The 21,620-nt window shown below is 38.0% G+C and overlaps 1 protein-coding gene across 1 annotated transcript in view; it reads right to left on the reverse strand.

Moving 5' to 3' along the window:
• Positions 1 to 21,620, reverse strand: part of LOC128638984 (guanylate-binding protein 1) — a 273,065-nt gene that overhangs the window by 244,894 nt on the left and 6,551 nt on the right. Inside the window, exon 2 of the mRNA XM_053691125.1 lies at positions 3,260 to 3,463. Coding sequence (XP_053547100.1) covers positions 3,260 to 3,434 — 175 coding nt within the window. The 5' untranslated portion in view covers positions 3,435 to 3,463. The remainder of the gene's footprint in view (positions 1 to 3,259; positions 3,464 to 21,620) is intronic.

Here is a 21,620-nt window from a genome sequence, read left to right on the forward strand (position 1 = left end):
CAAGGGATATGGATGGGCTGGGATTGCCAAATTTAAAAGCATACAGGAAAGCAATAGCTCTGCAACGGATAGTTGAATGGTCCCATAGCGCCGACGATAAAGCGTGGGTGCGATTGGATCACAATATTTTTCAGGTTAATAACATGGGTACACTAGCATGGACCCCACCCTCAGATAGACCTAAACATTTAACTAAGTATTTGATTTCTGCCAATGTCTTGGCTGAGTGGGATAAAGCGATTGCAACTTCTACCCACATTTTGTCTAAATTCTCGCCACTAACTCCCATTATTGAAAATAAAGACCTTCCCTACTACAAGCTAGATCAACGTATTAAAATCCCATATCATCTCAAAGAGGGCACAATACAGTTTGCGGTAGAAAACAAAAAGTTTAAAAGTCAAGCAGATTTACAGGCTGCCCATGTGGAGATTTTCTCTCCCTGGTTAAATTACAGCCAACTACTTCATTACATATCCCATCACAAACATAAACAAGACTTGGGTAGAGAGCTTACCACATTTGAGAAATTCTGTATATCACTGACAACTCCCAGACACCTGATTTCCCTATTATATAAGCTCACCTCCAATGTGGATGCCTCGGTCCTTCCATCCTACACTTTATCCTGGGGAAAGGAGCTAGCTCAAGACATTAGCCTGGAGTCTTGGAGGAAAGCTTTTTTACTCACTAAACGCTCCTCGGTATCTGCGACCATCCAAGAAATCCACCTGAAATACTTATGTAGGTGGTATCTTACCCCTACAAGGATTCATAAAATGTACCCCTCCTCTACCAGTTTTTGCTGGAGGGGGTGTGGGGCTGAGGGATCACTGCTCCATATCTGGTGGTCATGCCTTGGATTGCAACCATTTTGGACAGCAGTCTTTTCCAAAATTTTGGATATTCTACAAATTGTAATTCCCCAAACCCCTGAAAGCCTCTTGTTCTGCTCCCTTCCTGAAATAAAAGATAAAACTAAATTAGCCCTCCTACTGATAATGTTGACAGGAGCTAAAAAGCTCATTCCAAAGAGATGGAAATCTCCAGAAATACCAACGGTGGGGGAATGGAGACAACAGGTAACTGACCTTCTATTGTTGGAAAGATACCATTACCTTAAAATTCAAAAATTAGACATCCATGAATATATGTTGGCTATTTGGAATAATACAATTTAAGCACTGGAATTGGAGACATGTATGTGGTTCGGTTTCTTTTTTTTTTTTTTTTTTTTCTTCTTCTTTCTCTTCTACCCTTCTTCTTCTTCCCCTCTTTTATATATCTTCTGTAAGGATTGTTAAATGAATAAATTACAAAATCCTAGTCTCTGATTCAAGAGACCTAGAAAGATTGAAACTATATAAGGAAAATAATATAGAACAATTAAAACTGTAACTGTATTAAGAAGGCCCCGCCAATGTTCTGGGTGGGGCCCTCCAATGATTTATATTGATGTAATAAGACACTGATTGTTATGACATATGTAAATTGCGAGGCAAATATTGTGATTACGCCTTCACTTGATTATATGTTTTTTTTTCTTTTGTACTATTGTACTTACATCAATAAAGCTCTTTGAAAAAAAAAAAAGTAAAAAAAGTAGATTTGTTAGTGTCAATATCTGATGAAGGATATTCTGAATGAGATAAATCATCATCAGAGAAGGATAATATGTTGTCGGTCATTTGAAAAATTCATTTGAAAATTTGTCAACTAAATGAGAAGTTTAAAAAAGACCTTTACATTTTATTAGAAGGCGGGATGGCAGACAAAGCCTTTAGAATAGAATCAGAAAAATATTCTTATAAATTCCTAGGTATATCTTGTACATTAGATGTTAAAAAAATAGCAATAGATAATGCATTAATACTGATGGACTCTGCATGTAAAAGTTTATCATAATAACTTATTACAAACCATAGCTAAAGATAAAAATTCATAACATTAAAATAAATGAACTTAGCTTTGGTACGACTGATATCAGTCATCAGGAATCCAATAGTGTTTTCTGAAACAGTTTTTGAGATGTCTTGCAAATGTAAGAGAAAAAACAACATATAAAGCAAAATATCAATTTCCTTAAATGACAGTTTCAGGAATGGGAAAAAATGTAAACAAAATAAGCCTCTGAAAACCAGAAGCAGAATGAAATAAAGACTTAAATAATGTCAGAAATCTGGCGCCAAGTATGACGCCCACAACTGACAAAATATTTTTTGGTGCCAAGAACGTCTGCAACAAACACGAGCGTGATTATGTGAAAATTCTTGGCGCCAACTAAGACGCAGAAAATGACGAAAATATGTCAACAAACGTAATTCTTGCGCCAAAAAAGTCTCGCGCCAAGAATGACGCAATAAATTATAGCATTTTGCGCACCCGCAAGCCTAAAGAAAGTTAATTTTAAAATTCCAGGTAAGAATTTTTTTTTTATATATATGCATTTCCCAAAATGAAAATGACAGTCTGCAAAAAGGAAATATACTGATAAACCTGAATCATGGCAAATATAAGTACAAACATTATATTTAGAACTTTACAAATAAAGGGCCAAACCATAGCTGAGAGTGTCTAAATAAAGGAAAACCTACTTACCAAAAGACACTCATCTACATAAAGTAGATAGCCAAACCAGTACTGAAACGAGAATCAGCAGAGGTAATGGTATATAAGAGTATATCGTCGATCTGAAAAGGGAGGTAGGAGATGAATCTCAACGACCGATAACAGAGAACCTATGAAATAGATCCCCGTTAGGATGACCACTGCATTCAATAGGTAATACTCCCTTCACATCCCTCTGTCATTCACTGCACTCTGAGAGGAACCAGGCTTCAGCATGCTGAGAAGCGAATATCAATGTAGAAATCTAGCACAAACTTACTTCACCACCTCCATAGGAGGCACAGTTTGTAAAACTGAATTGTGGGTGTGGTGGGGGGTGTATTTATAGGCATTTTGAGGTTTGGGAAATTATGCCCCTCCTGGTAGGAATGTATATCCCATACGTCACTAGCTCATGGACTCTTGCCAATTACATGAAAGAAAGATGAAATTATCTCAAGAGATACAAGGTGTTAAATGGCTTGAATAAATTAAATTTGTAATACTATTGGTTTAATATCCAAATATAATAAGCTTGGTCAGACAGAAAAACAATCATATATATAGCCTGGAAGCAAGAAATGTAAATTATAGATCATTTTTCTGTAATTTTTTAAAGATGTTTATGTGTATAAAAGGGAACATATCTCACCTTTTCTCTGTCCTGCAAGTTTATTCATCAAGTAGGATTTTCCAGTTCGATACTTCCCCACTATTGCTACCACAACTACAGGTTGGTTAATATCATCCAGAATCTGCAGAGCTTTCTGGTTTACAACAAGCTTGTTTTCTTCCTGATTTTCTATCAGACACACTGGAAGATCCATTACGGCAAATGCAATTCTGCAGCAGAATACTAAACATCATAACATAAAAAATTGTTTAAGCAATTAGGAAATACAGTTTTTGAAGTTTGTGCTATTAATCAACTCACAGTAAACTTAATTAGGGAGTGGTGTGACCATAATGTGAGATATAAATATTTTTAAGGGGACATCAAATTCCCATAGTCATCTCCTGGGGGAGGCCAGGGGTAACAAGCTCCCCCTGAGTACTAGTGGACCTCAAAAATGTTAGTGCCGTAGTGTGGTAACATTTTTAGAGGGCTGTCCATAGCTTATACATTTTTGCACTCATATCACAAGTTCAAAGTAAAATATTATCACTTGAGTGAAAGTTTAGAGCTCACTAACATCTGGATGTTGGATAGCTTGGGTACTATCCAACCATTTTACTTATTTGAAGGAGCCAATCTGGGCTTATTCTACAGACAACAAGGCTAGTCACCGTAATAAAGTTGGTATAAAATAAATTGTTTTGCAGTTGCTATTAATTAATGCAATTAGGAGTGGTGTTATAACCTTGAGAAGTCAGCAGGGTGCATTTCATTATCTGAGAATGACAAATTTTTAATATTTTAAGAACTAAATTACATGAAAGAGGGCAAAATAAATAATGAAAATATATTGCAAAGTTGCACTAAACCAAGGGCACTCTAGGTGCAAATTGTGGTAAAGTTTTAAACTATTATTTTCTATTGAGATATAAGCTTAAAACATTGCACACATGCATGCATACACATACATATGTACAGTGTCATACACATAAGTTAGTACACATATATACATACAAACATAAAACCATAAACCATTTACCTTTAAATCATTGTTAAAACATTTATTTAAAAAAATAAAGCAAATATATATATATATATATATATATATTATATATACATATATATATATATATATATTACTTTTAATATGCATGTGTATATATATATATATATATATATATATATATATAAAGTCCAGAAAGAAAGGCACTCACTGGGTCTTAAATTGTAGAAATAGCTTCTTTATTAAGGTGACGTTTCAAGGTTTCCCTTGTCCTCAAACCAACAGACTTACCAACAGTGTGACTCATCAAAATTTAAATAAACCCGGCATCCCCACCCGCGGCACCGCTAGCAAGAATCCGGAAGTCTCAGTGATCACGTGGTAACGCTCCACGTCATTGGACACTAAGGCAACCGGAACGCTACCCGGCAAAGCAGATGTGTATAAAATACTAACAACTGTGGATGACCTACGGACCAGGATGGCAAATCATAGGTCTGCTATCAGCACTGCCCTAGATAAGGGGACGTCAGATCAGCCTGTGGCCAGGCATTTTATTCAAGCCAAACACAACCAACCTGCCAACCTGAAGTATATAATCGTAGACCATATACCCCCACCTACAAGAGGAGGAGACCGTGCGAAGATGCTACTGCAACAAGAGGCACGGTGCATATATATGAACTGGGGACCATGGCAACGCAAGGCTTGACTGTCCACATGGATTGGCACTGTTATCTGTAAAGACTCCCTCTACTTTGATTGATTCTGAGAGTCCTTGATCCTCCTTGGGAGTCTATGATCCATTTTGTGTTCTCCTCTAACATTTTTGTTGGTAAAGCTGTGCAGTGCTAACGCTTAGTTTATGCTCACCTACAAACAACGCTGGTATTACAGGTTTTTTTAAACCTGGCGTTAGCCGCAAAAAAGTGAGCGGAGAGCAAAGTTTAGCTCCACATCTCACCTCTATACCAGCGCTGCTTACGTTAGCGGTGAGCTGGCTAAACGTGCTTGTGCACAATTTCCCCATAGGAATCAATGGGGCAGAGCCGGCTGAAAAAAAACACAAACGCAAAAAAGCAGCGTTCAGCTCCTAACGAAGCCCCATTGATTCCTATGGGGAAATACATTTGATGTCTATACCTAACACCCTAACATGAACCCCGAGTCTAAACACCCCTAATCTTACACTTATTAACCCCTAATCTTCCGCCCCGACATCGTCGCCACCTGCATAATCTTATTAACCCCTAATCTGCCGCTCCGGACACCGCTGCCACCTACATTATACTTATGAATCCCTAATCTGTCACCCCCAACATCGTCGCCACCTACATTATATTTATTAACCCCTAATCTGCCACCCCAATGTCGCCGCAACCTAACTACATTTATTAACCCCTAAATCTAAGTCTAACCCTAACACCCCCTAACTTAAATATAATTTAAATAAATATAAAAATACTACAATTAACTAAATTAGTCCTATTTAAAACTAAATACTTACCTATAAAATAAACCCTAAGCAACCTACAATATAACTAATAATTACATTGTAGCTATCTTAGGGTTTATTTTTATTTTACATGCAAGTTTGTATTTATTTTAACTAGGTACAATAGTTATTAAATAGTTATTAACTATTTAATAACTACCTAGCTAAAATAAGTACAAATTTACCTGTAAAATAAAACCTAACCTAAGTTACAATTACACCTAACAATACACTATAAATAAATTAATTACCTAAATTAAATTAAACTAATTACAATTAAATAAAATAAACTAAAGTACAAAAAAAAAACCCACCAAATTACAAAAAATAATAAAATAATTACAAGAATTTTAAACTAATTACACCTAATCTAATCCCCCTAATAAAATAAAAAAGCCCCCCAAAATAATAAAAATCCCTACCCTATACTAAATTACAAATAGCCCTTAAAAGGGCTTTTTGTGGGGCATTGCCACAAAGTAATCAGCTCTTTTACCTGTAAAAAAAAATACAATACCCCCCAACAATAAAACCCACCACCCACACACCCAACCCTACTCTAAAACCCACCCAATCCCCCCTTAATAAAACCTAACACTAACCCCTTGAAGATAACCCTACCTTGAGATGTCTTCACTCAACCGGGCAGAAGTGGTCCTCCAGATGGCCAGAAGTCTTCATCCAATCCGGGCAGAAGAGGACCTCCAGATAGGCAGACATAGGATTCTATCAGCCAATCAGAATTCAAGGGACGCCATCTCTGATAACGTCATTTAAAGGAACCTTCATTCGTCGGGAGTCATCGGAAGAAGAGGATGCTCCACGTTGGCTGGCTTGAAGATGGATCCGCTCCGGATGGATGAAGATAGAAGATGCCGTCTGGATGAAGACTTCTGCCCGTCTGGAGGTCCTCTTCTGCCCTGATCGGATGAAGACTTCTGCCCCTCTGGAGGACCACTTGTGCCCAGCTGGGTGAAGATGTCTCAAGGTAGGGTGATCTTCAAGGGGTTAGTGTTAGGTTTTATTAAGGGGGGATTGGGTGGGTTTTAGAGTAGGGTTGGGTGTGTGGGTGGTGGGTTTTAATGTTGGGGGGTATTGTATTTTTTTTACAGGTAAAAGAGCTGATTACTTTGTGGCAATGCCCCGCAAAAAGCCCTTTTAAGGGCTATTTGTAATTTAGTATAGGGTAGGGATTTTTATTATTTTGGGGGGCTTTTTTATTTTATTAGGGGGATTCGATTAGGTGTAATTAGTTTAAAATTCTTGTAATTATTTTATTTTTTTCTGTAATTTAGTGTTTTTTTTTCCATACTTTAGTTTATTTAATTTAATTGTAGTTAATTTAGGAAATTATTTTAATTATAGTGTAGTGTTAGGTGTAATTGTTATTTAGGTTAGGTTTTATTTTACAGGTAAATTTGTCTTTATTTTAACTAGGTAGTTATTAAATAGTTAATAACTATTTAATAACTATTGTACCTAGTTAAAATAAATACAAACTTGCCTGTAAAATAAAAATAAACCCTAAGCTAGCTACAATGTAACTATTAGTTATATTGTAGCTACCTTAGGGTTTATTTTATAGTTAAGTATTTAGTTTTAAATAGGAATAATTTATTTAATTGTAGTAATTTTATTTTATTTTATTTAAATTATATTTAAGTTAGGGGGGGTGTTAGGGTTAGACATAGGTTTAGGGGTTAATAAAGTTAATATAGTGGCGGCGACATTGGGGCGGCTTATTAGGGGTTAATAAATGTAGGTAGGTGTTGGCGATGTTAGGGATGGCAGATTAGGGGTTAATAAAATGTAACTAGTGTTTGCGAAGGCAGGAGTGCGGCGGTTTAGGGATTAATATATTTATTTAAGTGGCGGCGATGTCCGGTCAGCAGATTAGGGGTTAAAAACTTTAGTTAACTGATTGTGATGTGGGGGGCCTCAGTTTAGGGGTTAATAGGTAGTTTATGGGTGTTAGTGTACTTTTTAGCACTTTAGTTAAGAGTTTTATGTTACGGCCTTAGCCCATAAACTCTTAACTACTGACTTTTAAATGCGGTAGGAGTCTTGACAGGAGAGGGTCTACCACTCACTTTCTCTAAGACTTGTAATACCGGCATTAGGAAAATCTCATTAAAAAGATAGGATACGCAATTGACGTAAGGGGATTTGCGGTATGCTCGAGTTGCGGAAAAAAAGTGAGCGGTACACCTGTACCTGCCAGACTCGTAATACCAGCGGGCGTTAAAAAGCAGCGTTGGGACTTATCAATGCTGCTTTTTAAGGCTAACGCAAGACTCATAATCTAGATGACTGTGTTTGATATTAGAGTAATTAGAAAATTGACATGATGCTATCCTGTCTGGAATTCAGGTTGTAAGTGATTGATGCAAGAGGTTATGATGGTTTAAATAATCATTCTTATAAGAATATTTGGAATGTAGCAGGGTGTAATGGTGGGACTGTATTTGTTGGTTGTCTGCTGCCCCCTAGGGGATTAGAATGGTATGACAGCCAAATGAATTGTCTGTTAAGAACATATTCAAACCCGAGTAGCCAATCAAATGTTTCGACTCGAAGGGCCAATCCAAGACAAGCTTCCGTTGTGCGTTTCCAATTTCACCAATGATGGTACATAACAAAAAGGGGTGGGGTTATATCACATGATTTAACCCCAAGCATAGAGAGAAAAAGAGGCTAACTTTGGCTGGAGGGCTGTTGGCTAAACTTGTAACTGGTAACTGAAATTTGCTGCTGTAACACTGTTGCTATTAAGCTAATAGCTATCCTTATTCTCCACATGCAAAATACTCTATATTTTTGTATTCTGAGGTGAAATTGGACCTGTTGACAAAGTTTTTGGAAACTGAATTATCGATTTTGGTCATTTGGGTAAAGTATAAAAGATTGTTAAATATAGGTAACATTTAAACAAAATATATGCATAGCCACTGCAGTTAAATTACAACTGATAGATTTAAGAGCATATTTCTATTTTAGATTCATATTCATAGTCCTGGATAGTTTTAAGCTTGCCTTTTGTATGCTAAATAATTCATATTTGCAAATATAGATATATATCTTAGAATTGGTTTTAATTGTAAGTAACTAAGAATTTATTTCAGCTTAGATAAATTAGCAAAAGACAATTGGTTGTTTGCACAAATAATAGATACTATTTATGATGTTTTAGTTAGAGTATATTTTTATCCTATTGTTTAACTAAGCACTTTTGAAATTGTACCAGTCTGAATGTTAGTGGCTTATATCTTGGTCTCATTGTGATTTTTTAAATGGAGCTCTGATTTGGGAGGCTATCGTGAATAAGGCAACTTTTATGATCTTTGCATAGCATATTACAATAGTTTAAACACTGTATAGTATTGACTCATATTCTGGTTCCTACAAATATATTTCAATGTGTCTATAAATATTAACTAATAAAAAGAACTTAGGAATTTATATTAATTTTATTGTCTTGGTATATGCATTTTGATTGGGGTTTATTTTAAAGAATAATTATTAAATATATTGTGTTATAACCCGGCCATATACTGACAGCTTACCATTATACACATTCCTGGTATACAATGTCAAATGAACGATCCATCTGTCTAGCATTGGGGTACCCCACCTTGTATTAGTGTATGCTCTTAACTGTTTATCAACACAATTTGTCAATGATACTGCTCTAGTGATTTATAAAGCATATTTTTGATTGCGACCTTGGGAGTGACTTGTTCAATTATGACACAGTATTTGGAGTTAGTTTAAAATAGGTTTGTGCTGGCTGTAATCTACTAAAATGTCTTGTTTTTTGGAATATTAGTATACTAGATTACTGGGCAATAAATGGATCACAAATATATTAACAGGATCCGTTTATTACCTACTAGCAAATATATTAATACCTTTAGCTGGTATTTAATTAATTATCTAATTTCTGAACTTGGATCAGTTCTTTCGTTGGTACCGTGCTTTAGGATTAAGATAATACTGTAGTCATAGGAGGGAGTCATTTCCTGAGATTGCAGTGAAAATGGCTGGAATTGATGATAAGGAGTGGGAGTTTGATCTTAATGAAACATTTTCATTAGTAACGGAACAGGCCACACCTGCAATAGGTGATGGATCCATTTACCATGATTATAAGGTACACAAGATTAATTTAATTAAACAACTGATACTTATATGGGAAATATCTATCTTACAGAGGTATTTATATAACAAGATGATCCCAAGGGGATTAAGATTAAGGAACATACCGGGGAGCAATTTAAACAACCCCCTCACTGAAAACTTTAAAACTAAATGGGGAAAACACCTCTCTGACTGCTCCTTTAACATAATGAAACTGATTTTGAATGAAAATCAACTAAAACTTGATCTAGTTATTAAACAAATAGAGGAATCAGAAAAAGCACTTGAGAAATGGATTGACAAGGAGGAATTTAAAAGATTGAAAGATGAAATGACCATGGAAACTAGGAAATTACAAGAGGAAACTAAATCCAGAAAGAGGAGAAGATTTTTACATGATCTATTAGATTACAAAGAGGATAAAGTTTATGAATATGCAGGTAGACATTCATCTGTGTCATCTAAAGCTGATAGGTCAGATAAAGACAATTATAGTAATAGGGTTAGACGATCATGTAGAAGAGGCAATTTTTTAGGACAGAGGAGACAAATCACTCAAACAAAAGAAGGAGAGGGGGTAGAAAGCACAAAAAACACAATGGAAAGAGAGGGGGAGAAAATAAGTGGAGAAATAATCATTAAGACTAAAAATACAATGGAGGTTGTAAATTTATTTCAAAAAAACCCTAAATGAAAATAATTTAAACTTGTTGAAAAAAGGACTAACTTTCTGTCCTACGAACAAAGCTGATAAATTTTTAATTACCAAAGACCTCCATATGTTTGCGAGACGCGTAGTGCTAAAAAGAATTGATGACAATAAAGAGATATAACTAAATTGGACATGCATGATCAAAAACATTACAAGAACAAGAGATACTCCTAAATGAATGTGAGGCTGGGGAAATCATTGAACCAACCAGTATTGGTCACAGTAACCTCAAGCCCAAATCAGCATTTATGCCTTCCCTCTCAATGGTCTCCAATGTAGCTAATTTTGTAAAACTGGTAGAAATAGATATTAAGAACCTAGATGAGACCTTGGATAGTGGTGATAATTTGGAGATCACTGAGAGGCAAGCATTAAGGGATTTAGTAATTGATAATAATGTGGTAATTAAGCCATCGGACAAGGGAGGAGATGTAGTAGTATTAGACTATCAAGACTATATAACTGAATGTAAAAAACAACTACAAGTAGTTAGTCAATATGAAACATTAAAATATAACCCAACAATGAGATACAAAGATACCCTTGACCAATTATTAAAAGAGGCACACAGTGAGGGATGTATCAATAATAATGAACTGAAATTCATGACGACTAATTTTCTGGTAACACCCACATACACCATACCCAAGCTCCACAAAAATGTTACCCCTCCCCCTGGAAGACTGATAGTCTCTGGTCAACAAGGGTTGTGTGAAAACGTAGGGAAATATGTCGATTGGTGCCTTAGGCCATTCCTGTTGAACCTCCCCTCCTATGTACAGGATACTAGAGATGTCCTTAAAAAATTGGATAATTTAATTATTTCACCACAGACATTATTGGTTTCAATCGATGTGGAATTACTATATTCTTCAATTCCCCATGACCTAGGTCTTCAAGTCATTGAGTATTTTTTAACACAAAGAGGTACTAGGTTTGCAATACATACTGAAATTATGATTGTTTTACTTAGATTTTTGTTAGAACATAATTACTTTGTGTTCGATGGAAAATACTATAGACAACTTTTGGGCACATCAATGGGGGCATGTTGTGCCCACACTTATGCCTGTCTCTACCTTGGTAAGTGTGAATTGTCAACATTATTAATATCCCCCAGAGATTGAGGAAATAATTGACCTTTGGATCAGATATATTGACGATGCCCTTCTATTATGGAAAGGGACAGAGAAGGAATAGCATGAATTTATGAAAAAATTAAACCAGAATGAATGGAACCTTAAATTTACTTATTCTTTAAGTAACATTGAATTAACTTTTCTGGATTTAAAGATAACAAAAGTAGATGATAAGTTAGTAACTGAATCCTACAGGAAACCGACAGCAGCAAACACATTGTTACAAACGAGCAGCCATCATCAACCATCCCAAATTAGATCTATCCCAATAGGACAGTTTCTGAGACATCGCAGAAATTGTTCAACACAAACTAAATTTAAACAACATGCTCTTGATCAGAGAGAAAGATTTAAAAATCGTGGTTACTCAAGAAATATAATTAATAAAGGCTATAAACGTGCCTATCAGACATCAAGGGAAGAACTACTATATGGGAATACTAAACAAAAGGAGAATATAGTGAGATTTATCTCTACTTACAATAATAAATGGTTGGAAATTAGTTCCATACTTACTAAACATTGGAAAGTATTAACCATAGATAGTGAAGTGAGCCAAATAATAGGTGAGAAATGGTCCCTAACTGCACACAGAGCTCCTTCATTGAAGGAAAAACTAGTCCATAGTCACTTCATAAATCCAAGTAAGTATGAGCAATTGAATTGGCTAAGTAAAAAGCAAAATAAAAATGGCTCTTTCATTTGCCTCTAAATGTATTATTTGTAAATTCATGATGAGAGGTAATAGGGTCTCTAATACTGTTGGAAAAACCTTCTATATTAAAGGACATATTACATGTAAGAGTGAGGGGGTTGTTTATCTTGTCTCTTGTTCATGCCCAAAATTCTATATTGGGAAAACGTATAGGGAAATGCATGAAAGAATAAAGGAACATTGTAGGGACATCTTGAAGGAAAGGGTTAAAACCAGCGAAGTAGTGAGACATTGATAGATTACTATTAAAGGCTGAATGTAAATGGATTTATGACATTAATTCCTTGCAGCCACTGGGTGTTAATGAGGAAATTAACTAGGCTCTGTTCCTTAGGGATTCATATATGGGAGTAATATTCAGCACCCTGCTGACACTTTATATCAGAGAACATAAAGGTTAAAAATTGAGGAAATATATGTAAGCTTAGTTTTGGTAATGCCACTAATTACTATATATCATTGGCATTGGATCTAGCTCTCACTCCTTGTCTGTACATATTTAAAACAAAGATTAAAGATTCATTTAATAAGCATATGCATTGATAAATTGTGTATACCTATTTCACCGATTGAAAGTGGACTGATCCCTGTGAATATAAGGCAGTAGCACAGCCTATTGTAATTAGAACACTTGAGAAAGCCTAACAGAAATGACAGGTGAAACATACGTAGCGTAACGTAATGGCCACGCCTATCAGAAGTTTAGAGTGGCTAGTAGCAAACTAATGCTGGAGCATTAAAACACTGTTGCAAGAAGTGCAGAATGAAACAAATATTAAGGAATCCCTCCTTGTAACCCATTACAGAAGAAGGATCCGCTAGCAGTACCCAACTAATCAGGTTGATGGCACGGACAGCCGACTGCTGTAAAAGGATCTGCGGACAGGCACGCTAAATCCCAGACAGACCAGGTCTGGTGAATTACTGCAGGAGAGTGCACTGGGAGGATTGGAAGAGTTTAACCCGGTGAGCTAATTTGATTCAATTGTGACTCTCTGGTTTGCAGTGCCTTAAGGAAAGAAGATAACTTTAACATGACAAGTTACTATAAACATTACACAACTACACTTATAAGATGGATCGTTCATTTGACATTGTATACCAGGAATGTGTATTATGTTAAGCGCAATATAACTATATATGGACATTTGTTCTGATACATTTATAGTCAACTTTAGAATCAGTAGTTGCTTTTTGTTTAACCCTGTGAATGCTATATATTCAAGGAGAACTATATGTACAATATATGTTGTGATATCAACCTGTGAAGTGTATTAACAATGTCTAGCATTGGGGTAACCCACCTTGTATTAGTGTATGCTCTTAACTGTTTATCAACACAATTTGTCAATGATACTGCTTTAGTGATTTATAAAGCATATATTTTTTTTTTTTTTTTTTTTTAAGTTTTTCTTTATTAAATAGAAATGCACCTACAATAATATTGTAGCAGCATTGCAACAAAATATATCTTGAACAAAAATGTACCAATAGGTAAAGGTTAGCAGAAACATACATTGCACTTACTGAAATAGTCAAAAACGTTTAAACTTGTGTGTCAGCAGTGTACTTTTATATGACAGCGAATATAAAGAAAAAACAAGGTACCGGGCATTCATTGGCCCTAATAGGGGAGCAAGTAGGATGTGAGCCAACAGGGCACACGTACTGATTTTCCAGACAGCTTGATGTCTAAAGGTTAAACTAAAATACACATCCCCCTCATAAAGAGGGTAAGAAGAGAAAAAAAGAAAGAGAAGCAGAAAAAAGGGAGTTAGGACACTGAGAAAAGAAAGGAAGAGAAGAAAAAAAAAAAAGGGGGGGGGAAGGAGGTGGAGTGGGGAAGGGTTCACATAGACTCCCTCCTTGAGGTTTGAATGCGGAACAGCACAGCAGGTAGGTCTCATTTATCGGAGCTCAAGCCAGTCGGACCACGTCTCCCAGTAAGAGTCTAGAGTATTGTTTTCCCCAGTGACATATCTTTCCATGGTTGCGAAGTGATTTATCACTTCACAAACCTCGTTTAAATTTGGGGGATCAGTCCGCTTCCATGCCCGGGCTATGCACAGTTTAGTCGCCGCCAGAGCATAGATTAAGAACTTCTTAGCGCTCAGGGAGAAAGATCTCGGGAGAATGTGGAGCAAAGCCATCTTAGGTGTCAGGTGGACATCTAGGTTCATGGAACTAAGTAATAATTCAACCTCTCTCCATAGAGGGGTTACCTTCGGGCAGCTCCACCACACGTGGTGGTCAGAACCTTCAAGGTCACATTGTCTCCAGCATTTTCTGGTGGAGGTCGGGAACATCGCTGCCAGTCGCGTAGGGACTCTATACCATTTCAACATACCTTTCATATACGTCTCAAAGACTGTGACACAGTGAAGCGTCTTTTTAGTAAGAGTAATTGCATAAGCAATGTCAGACTCCGAAATGGATGTATTAAGTTCCCGACACCAGGCGCGTATTTGCCATGGTAAACCAGGCGTACAGTCATTAAGGAGCGTGGCATAATGGAACGAAATGGGACGGGATCTCAGTCCCCCTTGGCACCACCTAGATTCCCACTTTGTTTTTTCTCTGAGGGATGTCGTGGAGAATCCCCTAGCCCTGACAATACTGAGTACTCTGTAGCTCTCAAAGTGAAACCATAGCGGGTTTTCTCCACCGGGTCCCGCTAATTGTGAGGCAGTTATAAGGGTTCCTGAGCGGTACAGATCAGAAACCTTCGTGATGTCTGTACTCTTCCAAAAGTCAAAGTGAATCTCCGGTTGGCTCCACAGCAGACCCTTCAGACTCTGAATAGGGGAAGGGTAGGGCGAAACACCCAACCTGTGACTTAGCTCGTACCAAATGCGCAAGGAATGACTGACAATGGGATTGTTGATCTGGGCAGAGAGATTTGCATGCTTAGGGACCCAGATGACATCCCGTAGGTCCAGGTCTGTCGGCAGGGATAATTGTTCCAGGTGGTACCAGCCTGGCCTATCTGTCTCTACTCCCCATGCAGTAATATGGGTGAGCCTCATTGCTTCGTAATATAGATATATGTTTGGAAACGCAATACCACCCTTGGAAAAGGGTCTATGGAGAATTTTGTATGCTATTCGGGGAACTTTGTGTCCCCATACATATCGGAGGAAAATTCTATGGATCTGTTGAAGAATCCGGTGAGGGACATTGAATGGGAGGCATCGGAAAAGATATAAGGCCTTTGGGAGGAGCGACATCTTAAGTGTGGTGACACGTCCTAACCAGGAGATCTCTCGGTGGTCCCACGCCATTGTCAAAGATCTGATGTCGGCCGTCAGTTTGTCAAAGTTAAGTTTGATCATAGTGTCTACATTGCCGCTAAGCATTACATTCAGGTGGGTCAAACATTCTGTAATCCACTGAAAGTCAAATTTATCTCACAGCACACGTAATCGCTCGGCGGAAATATTCATGGCATATGCTTCAGTCTTAGCTACATTGGATTTGTAGTAACTAAACCCGCCGAATTTATCAATTAGGTCAAAGAATCGAAGATTCCGGATTAGTCAATAATAGAGTCACGTCATCCGCGAAGAGGGCGATCCTTTCCTCGTGTGGGGAGTATGGAACCCCAGTAATTATGTCTGACAGTCGTATCGCTTGGGCAAAGGGTTCCATCACCAGGGAAAAGATTAGAGGAGAGAGGGGGCACCACTGCCTGTTGCCATTGGAAATATTTATTACCGGCGAACAAAACCCCGGGCCTCTAATACGCGCATGGGGGGGGTGTATAAAGGGCCTGAATGGCTAAAATAATTTAGGGAGGAAAATTAAATACTCTGAGAACTTCCCATATGTATTCCCACCCGGCCCTGTCGAAAGCTTTCTCAGCATCCAGGGACAGGGCTACCAGTGAGGTACCATTCCTGCGGGCGTCTGAGAATATCGTAATTAAGCATCTTGTGCTGTCTGGACCTTGGCGGCCTTTAGTAAAGCTGACCTAGTCTGACTGTATTAGAGTGGGTAGTAGGTTAACCAACCTGTCCGCAATGAGTTTCGAGTAGAGTTTCGTATCAACATTGATTAACGAAATCGGACGGTAGCTACTGCATAGCGTCACGTCCTTGTTCGGTTTGGGAATAGCGACAATGGACGCCTCAAGGTTCTGATTTAATTTCGTTAAAAAGTGGTCCCAGCACTGGGATCAGTAACTTCGAAAATCTCTTATAAAAAAAGCCGGGGAAACCGTCCGGCCCCGGTGCCTTATTATTTTTCAGATTTTTAAGAAGTAGTGAGATTTCTCTATTATTAAACGGTTCCAGGAGAGACTCTCCATCTTCCTCCGAGAGCGTCGGGAGACCGAGGCCCCGAAGGAAATCGCCAATCTCTGTGACCGAGGCCGATCGAGGGTGCTCACTTTTGGCTATGTTGTATAGCTTGTCATAAAATGTAGCAAAGGCTGATCCAATGGCAGCCGGGGCGCATACTCTCCTGCCGTCTTGAACAATATAAGGTATTCTTGCTGCAGCCATTCGCTTCCTCAATTTACCAGCCAAAAGCGAATCCGCCCTGTTGCTTTTGTGGTAAAGAAGTTGTTTGAAAATTGAGAGAGCCTTTTGAATTCTCTGTAATTCTAGCTCCTTAATCAGGCCTCTCAGTCTCTGTACTTCAATAGAGAGTGCCTAAGAGGGATTTTGTCTATTTAAAGTTTCTGCCACACGGAGGTCGCAATGGAGCTTCCCCAAGGGAGCCCCCTTCAAGCGGCGCAGCTCTGCCACCTTAGTAATACAGACACTCCGTAAATAAGCTTTCAAGGCCGCAAATCGAATCTGGTGAGATGTTTGTCCCTCTCGATTGTCTTGTAGGAACTTAATGATCTCTTCCTCGAGCCCCAGTAGGATAGAAGTGTCTTTCCACAAGAACCGGGGGAACCTCCACAGGTCTATCTGTAAACGCCCGCGAGCCATGCACCTGGAATGTGACTGCATCATTGTCTGACCAGGTACAATAGTGTATGTGCGACCTGTCGATAGAGTTCAATGTCCATGAATTAACAAAAAAAATAATCAAGTCTAGAATAAGACCTATAAGAGGCTGAGAAATAAGTGAAATCTTTCGCATCAGGGTGGTGTGCCCGCCATACGTCAAAAAGAGAATGTTGGGCAATCAAGTGTTGGAACTTCGGGGCCATCGAAGTGGTGTAAGAGTCTATCCGTTTATGAGAAGTGATTTTCTTGTCTAGGAGAGGGTCCCAAACCAGGTTAAAATCGCCCCCTAAGACCAGGGTGCCCTGTTTCAATCTATCAACTAGTAGAAGAGTCCTTTTTAAGAAGGAAACCTGTCTTTGGTTAGGACTGTATACATTAACAAGAGTGAACAATTGTTCATTAAGTTTCCCGATCAAGATGAGGAAGCAGCCCTCCTCGTCTCTTTCGGCATGGACTAAATGAAACGCGATCCTTCTATTAATCAGAATAGAGACTCCTCTCGCTTTGTCTTTGTAGGTAGAATGGAATATTTCAGAGTAGTCCAAGAACTTAAGTGTAGGCACGTGTGTGGTCGACCAATGAGTCTCTTGTAGGTAGACTACATCCGGATTACGTGATTTAAGAAAGTTTCGTAACAGACTGCGCTTGTTGGGGGAATTCAGCCCCTTCACATTCAAAGTGAGGAAGGTTAGCGCCATAGTGTGCGCTCTCCTATTTTACAGAGCGCAGGGAAGGGAGAGAGAAAGAAAAAATATAAAGCATATTTTATATTGCGTCCTTGGGAGTGACTTGTTAATTTATGACACAGTATTTGGAGTTACTAGCTTAAAATAGGTTTGTGCTGGCTATAATCTACTAAAATGTCTTGTTTTTTGGAATATTAGTATACTAGATTACCGGGCACTAAATAGATCACTAATATATTAACGGGATCCATTTATTACCTACTAGCAAATATATCAATACCTTTAGCTGGTATTTAATGAATTATATGTGTATATATAAATGTGTATATATATATATGTATATATGTATATATATGTATATATATATGTATATATATGTGTATATATATATATATATATATATACATATATATATATATGTATGTATATATATATATATGTGTGTGTGTGTGTGTGTGTATATATATATATACATACAGGTGAAACTCGCAAAATCAGAATATCGTGCAAAAGTTCATTTATTTCACTAATGTAACTTAAAAGGTGAAACTAATATATAAGATAGACTTGTTACATGCAAAGCAAGATAGTTCAAGCCGTAATTTGTCATAATTGTGATGATTATGGCTTACAGCTCATGAAAACCCCAAATCCCCAATCTCAGAAAATTAGAATATTGTGAAAAGGTGCAATATGCTAGGCTCAAAGTGTCCCACTCTAATCAGCTAATTAAGCCATAACACCTGCAAAGGGTTTCTGAGCCTTTAAATGGTCTCTCCGTCTGGTTCAGTAGGAATCACAATCATGGGAAAGACTGCTGACCTGACAGTTGTGCAGAAATCCATCATTGACACCCTCCATAAGGAGGGAAAGCCTCAAAAGGTAATTGCAAAAAAAGTTGGATGTTCCCAAAGTGCTGTATCAAAGCACATTAATAGAAAGTTATGTGGAAGGGAAAAGTGTGGAATAAAAAGCAGCAGGGATGACCGCAGCCTGGAGAGGATTGTCAGGAAAAGGCCATTCAAAAGTGTTGGGACATTCACAAGAGCCACCACACACAGACGGATCCTGGACATGGGCTTCAAATGTTGTATTCCTCTTGTCAAGCCACTCCTGAACAACAAACAACGTCAGAAGCGTCTTACCTGGGCTAAAGAAAAACAGACCTGGTCTGTTGCTCAGTGGTCCAAAGTCCTCTTTCTGATGAGAGCAAATTTTGCATCTCATTTGGAAACCAAGGATCCAGAGTATGGAGGAAGAATGGAGAGGCACACACTGCAAGATGCTTGAAGTCCAGTGTGAAGTTTCCACAGTCTGTGTTGATTTGGGGAGCCATGTCATCTGCTGGTGTTGGTTCACTGTGCTTCATTAAGTCCAGGGTCAACGCAGCCGTCTACCAGGAGATTTTGGAGCACTTCATGCTTCCTTCCACAGACGAGCTTTATGGGGATGCTGACTTCATTTTCCAGCAGGACTTGGCACCGGCCCAAGCTGCCCAAAGCACCAAAACCTGGTCCAATGACCATGGGATTACTGTGCTTGAGTGGCCAGCAAACTCGCCTGACCTGAACCCCATAGAGAATCTATGGGGCATTGCCAAGAGAAAGATGAGAGACATTGAAGCATCCTGGTCTTCCATAACACCTCAGTAGTGCCACAGGCTGATAGCTTCCATGCTGCACCGCATTGAGGCAGTAATTGCTGCAAAAGGGGCCCAAACCAAATACTGAGTACACACAGTATGCATGCTTATACTTTTCTGAGTATTTTAACTATATCTGAAAACTAAACATAAGTAATTTCATATGAATTCTTAAGTCATAAGATTACCACATGTCTTTAAGTGTCTTTCTAGACAAACGTGTGTATTCAAGAGTTGCAGAAATGACAGTGTCTTGTTTATATAGATACATATGGCTAGATTTAGAGTTTGGCGTTAGCCGTCAAAACCAGCGTTAGGGGCTCCTAACGCTGGTTTTGGGCTACCGCTGGTATTTAGAGTCAGTCCGGAAAGGGTCTAACGCTCACTTTGCAGCCGCGACTTTTCCATACCGCAGATCCCCTTACGTCAATTGCGTATCCTATCTTTTCAATGGGATCTTTCTAATGCTGGTATTTAGAGTCATGGCTGAAGTGAGCGTTAGAAATCTAACGACAAAACTCCAGCCGCAGCAAAAAGCCAGGAGTTAAGAGCTTTCTGGGCTAACGCCGGTTCATAAAGCTCTTAACTACTGTGTTCTAAAGTACACTAACACCCATAAACTACCTATGTACTGCTAAACCGAGGTCCCCCCACATCGCCGCCACTCAATTAAAAAATTTTAAACCCTAATCTGCCGACCGCACACCGCCGCAACCTACGTTATCCCTATGTACCCCTAATCTGCTGCCCCTAACACTGTCGACCCCTATATTATATTTATTAACCCCTAATCTGCCACCCCAAACGTCGCCGCCACCTACCTACACTTATTAACCCCTAATCTGCCGACCGAACCTCACCGCTACTATAATAAAGTTATTAACCCCTAATCCGCCTCACTCCCGCCTCAAAAACCCTATAATAAATAGTATTAACCCCTAATCTGCCCTCCCTAACATCACCGACACCTAACTTCAAGTATTAACCCCTAATCTGCCGAACGGACCTCGCCAACACTATAATAAATGTATTAACCCCTAAAGCTAATTCTAACCCTAACACTAACACCCCCTTAAGTTAAATATAATTTAAATCTAACAAAATAAATTAACTCTTATTAAATAAATTATTCCTATTTAAAGCTAAATACTTACCTGTAAAATAAATCTTAATATAGCTACAATATAAATTATAATTATATTGTAGCTATTTTAGGATTAATATTTATTTTACAGGCAACTTTGTATTTATTTTAACCAGGTACAATAGCGATTAAATAGTTAATAACTATTTAATAGTTACCTAGTTAAAATAATTACAAAATTACCTGTAAAATAAATCCTAACCTAAGTTACAATTAAACCTAACACTACACTATGAATAAATTAATTAAATAAAATACCTACAATTATCTACAATTAAATAAACTAACTAAAGTACAAAAAATAAAAAAAGAACTAAGTTACAAAAATAAAAAAATATTTACAAACATTATAAAAATATTACAACAATTTTAAGCTAATTACACCTACTCTAAGCCCCCTAATAAAATAACAAAGCCCCCCAAAATAAAAAAATGCCCTACCCTATTCTAAAATACAAATAGAAAAGCTCTTTTACCTTACCAGCCCTTAAAAGGGCCTTTTGTGGGGCATGCCCCAAAGAATTCTGCTCTTTTGCCTGTAAAAAAAAACATACAATATCGCCCCGAACATTACAACCCACCACCCACATACCCCTAATCTAACCCAAACCCCCATTAAATAAACCTAACACTAAGCCCCTGAAGATCTTCCTACCTTATCTTCACCACGCCGGGTATCACCGATCGGTCCAGGCTCCGAAGTCTTCATCCAAGCCCAAGCGGGGGCTGAAGACGTCCATCCTCCGGCTGAAGTCTTGATCCAAGC

This window comes from Bombina bombina, chromosome 8 (assembly GCF_027579735.1).
Source record: "Bombina bombina isolate aBomBom1 chromosome 8, aBomBom1.pri, whole genome shotgun sequence".
NCBI classification, from domain to species: Eukaryota; Metazoa; Chordata; class Amphibia; order Anura; family Bombinatoridae; genus Bombina; species Bombina bombina.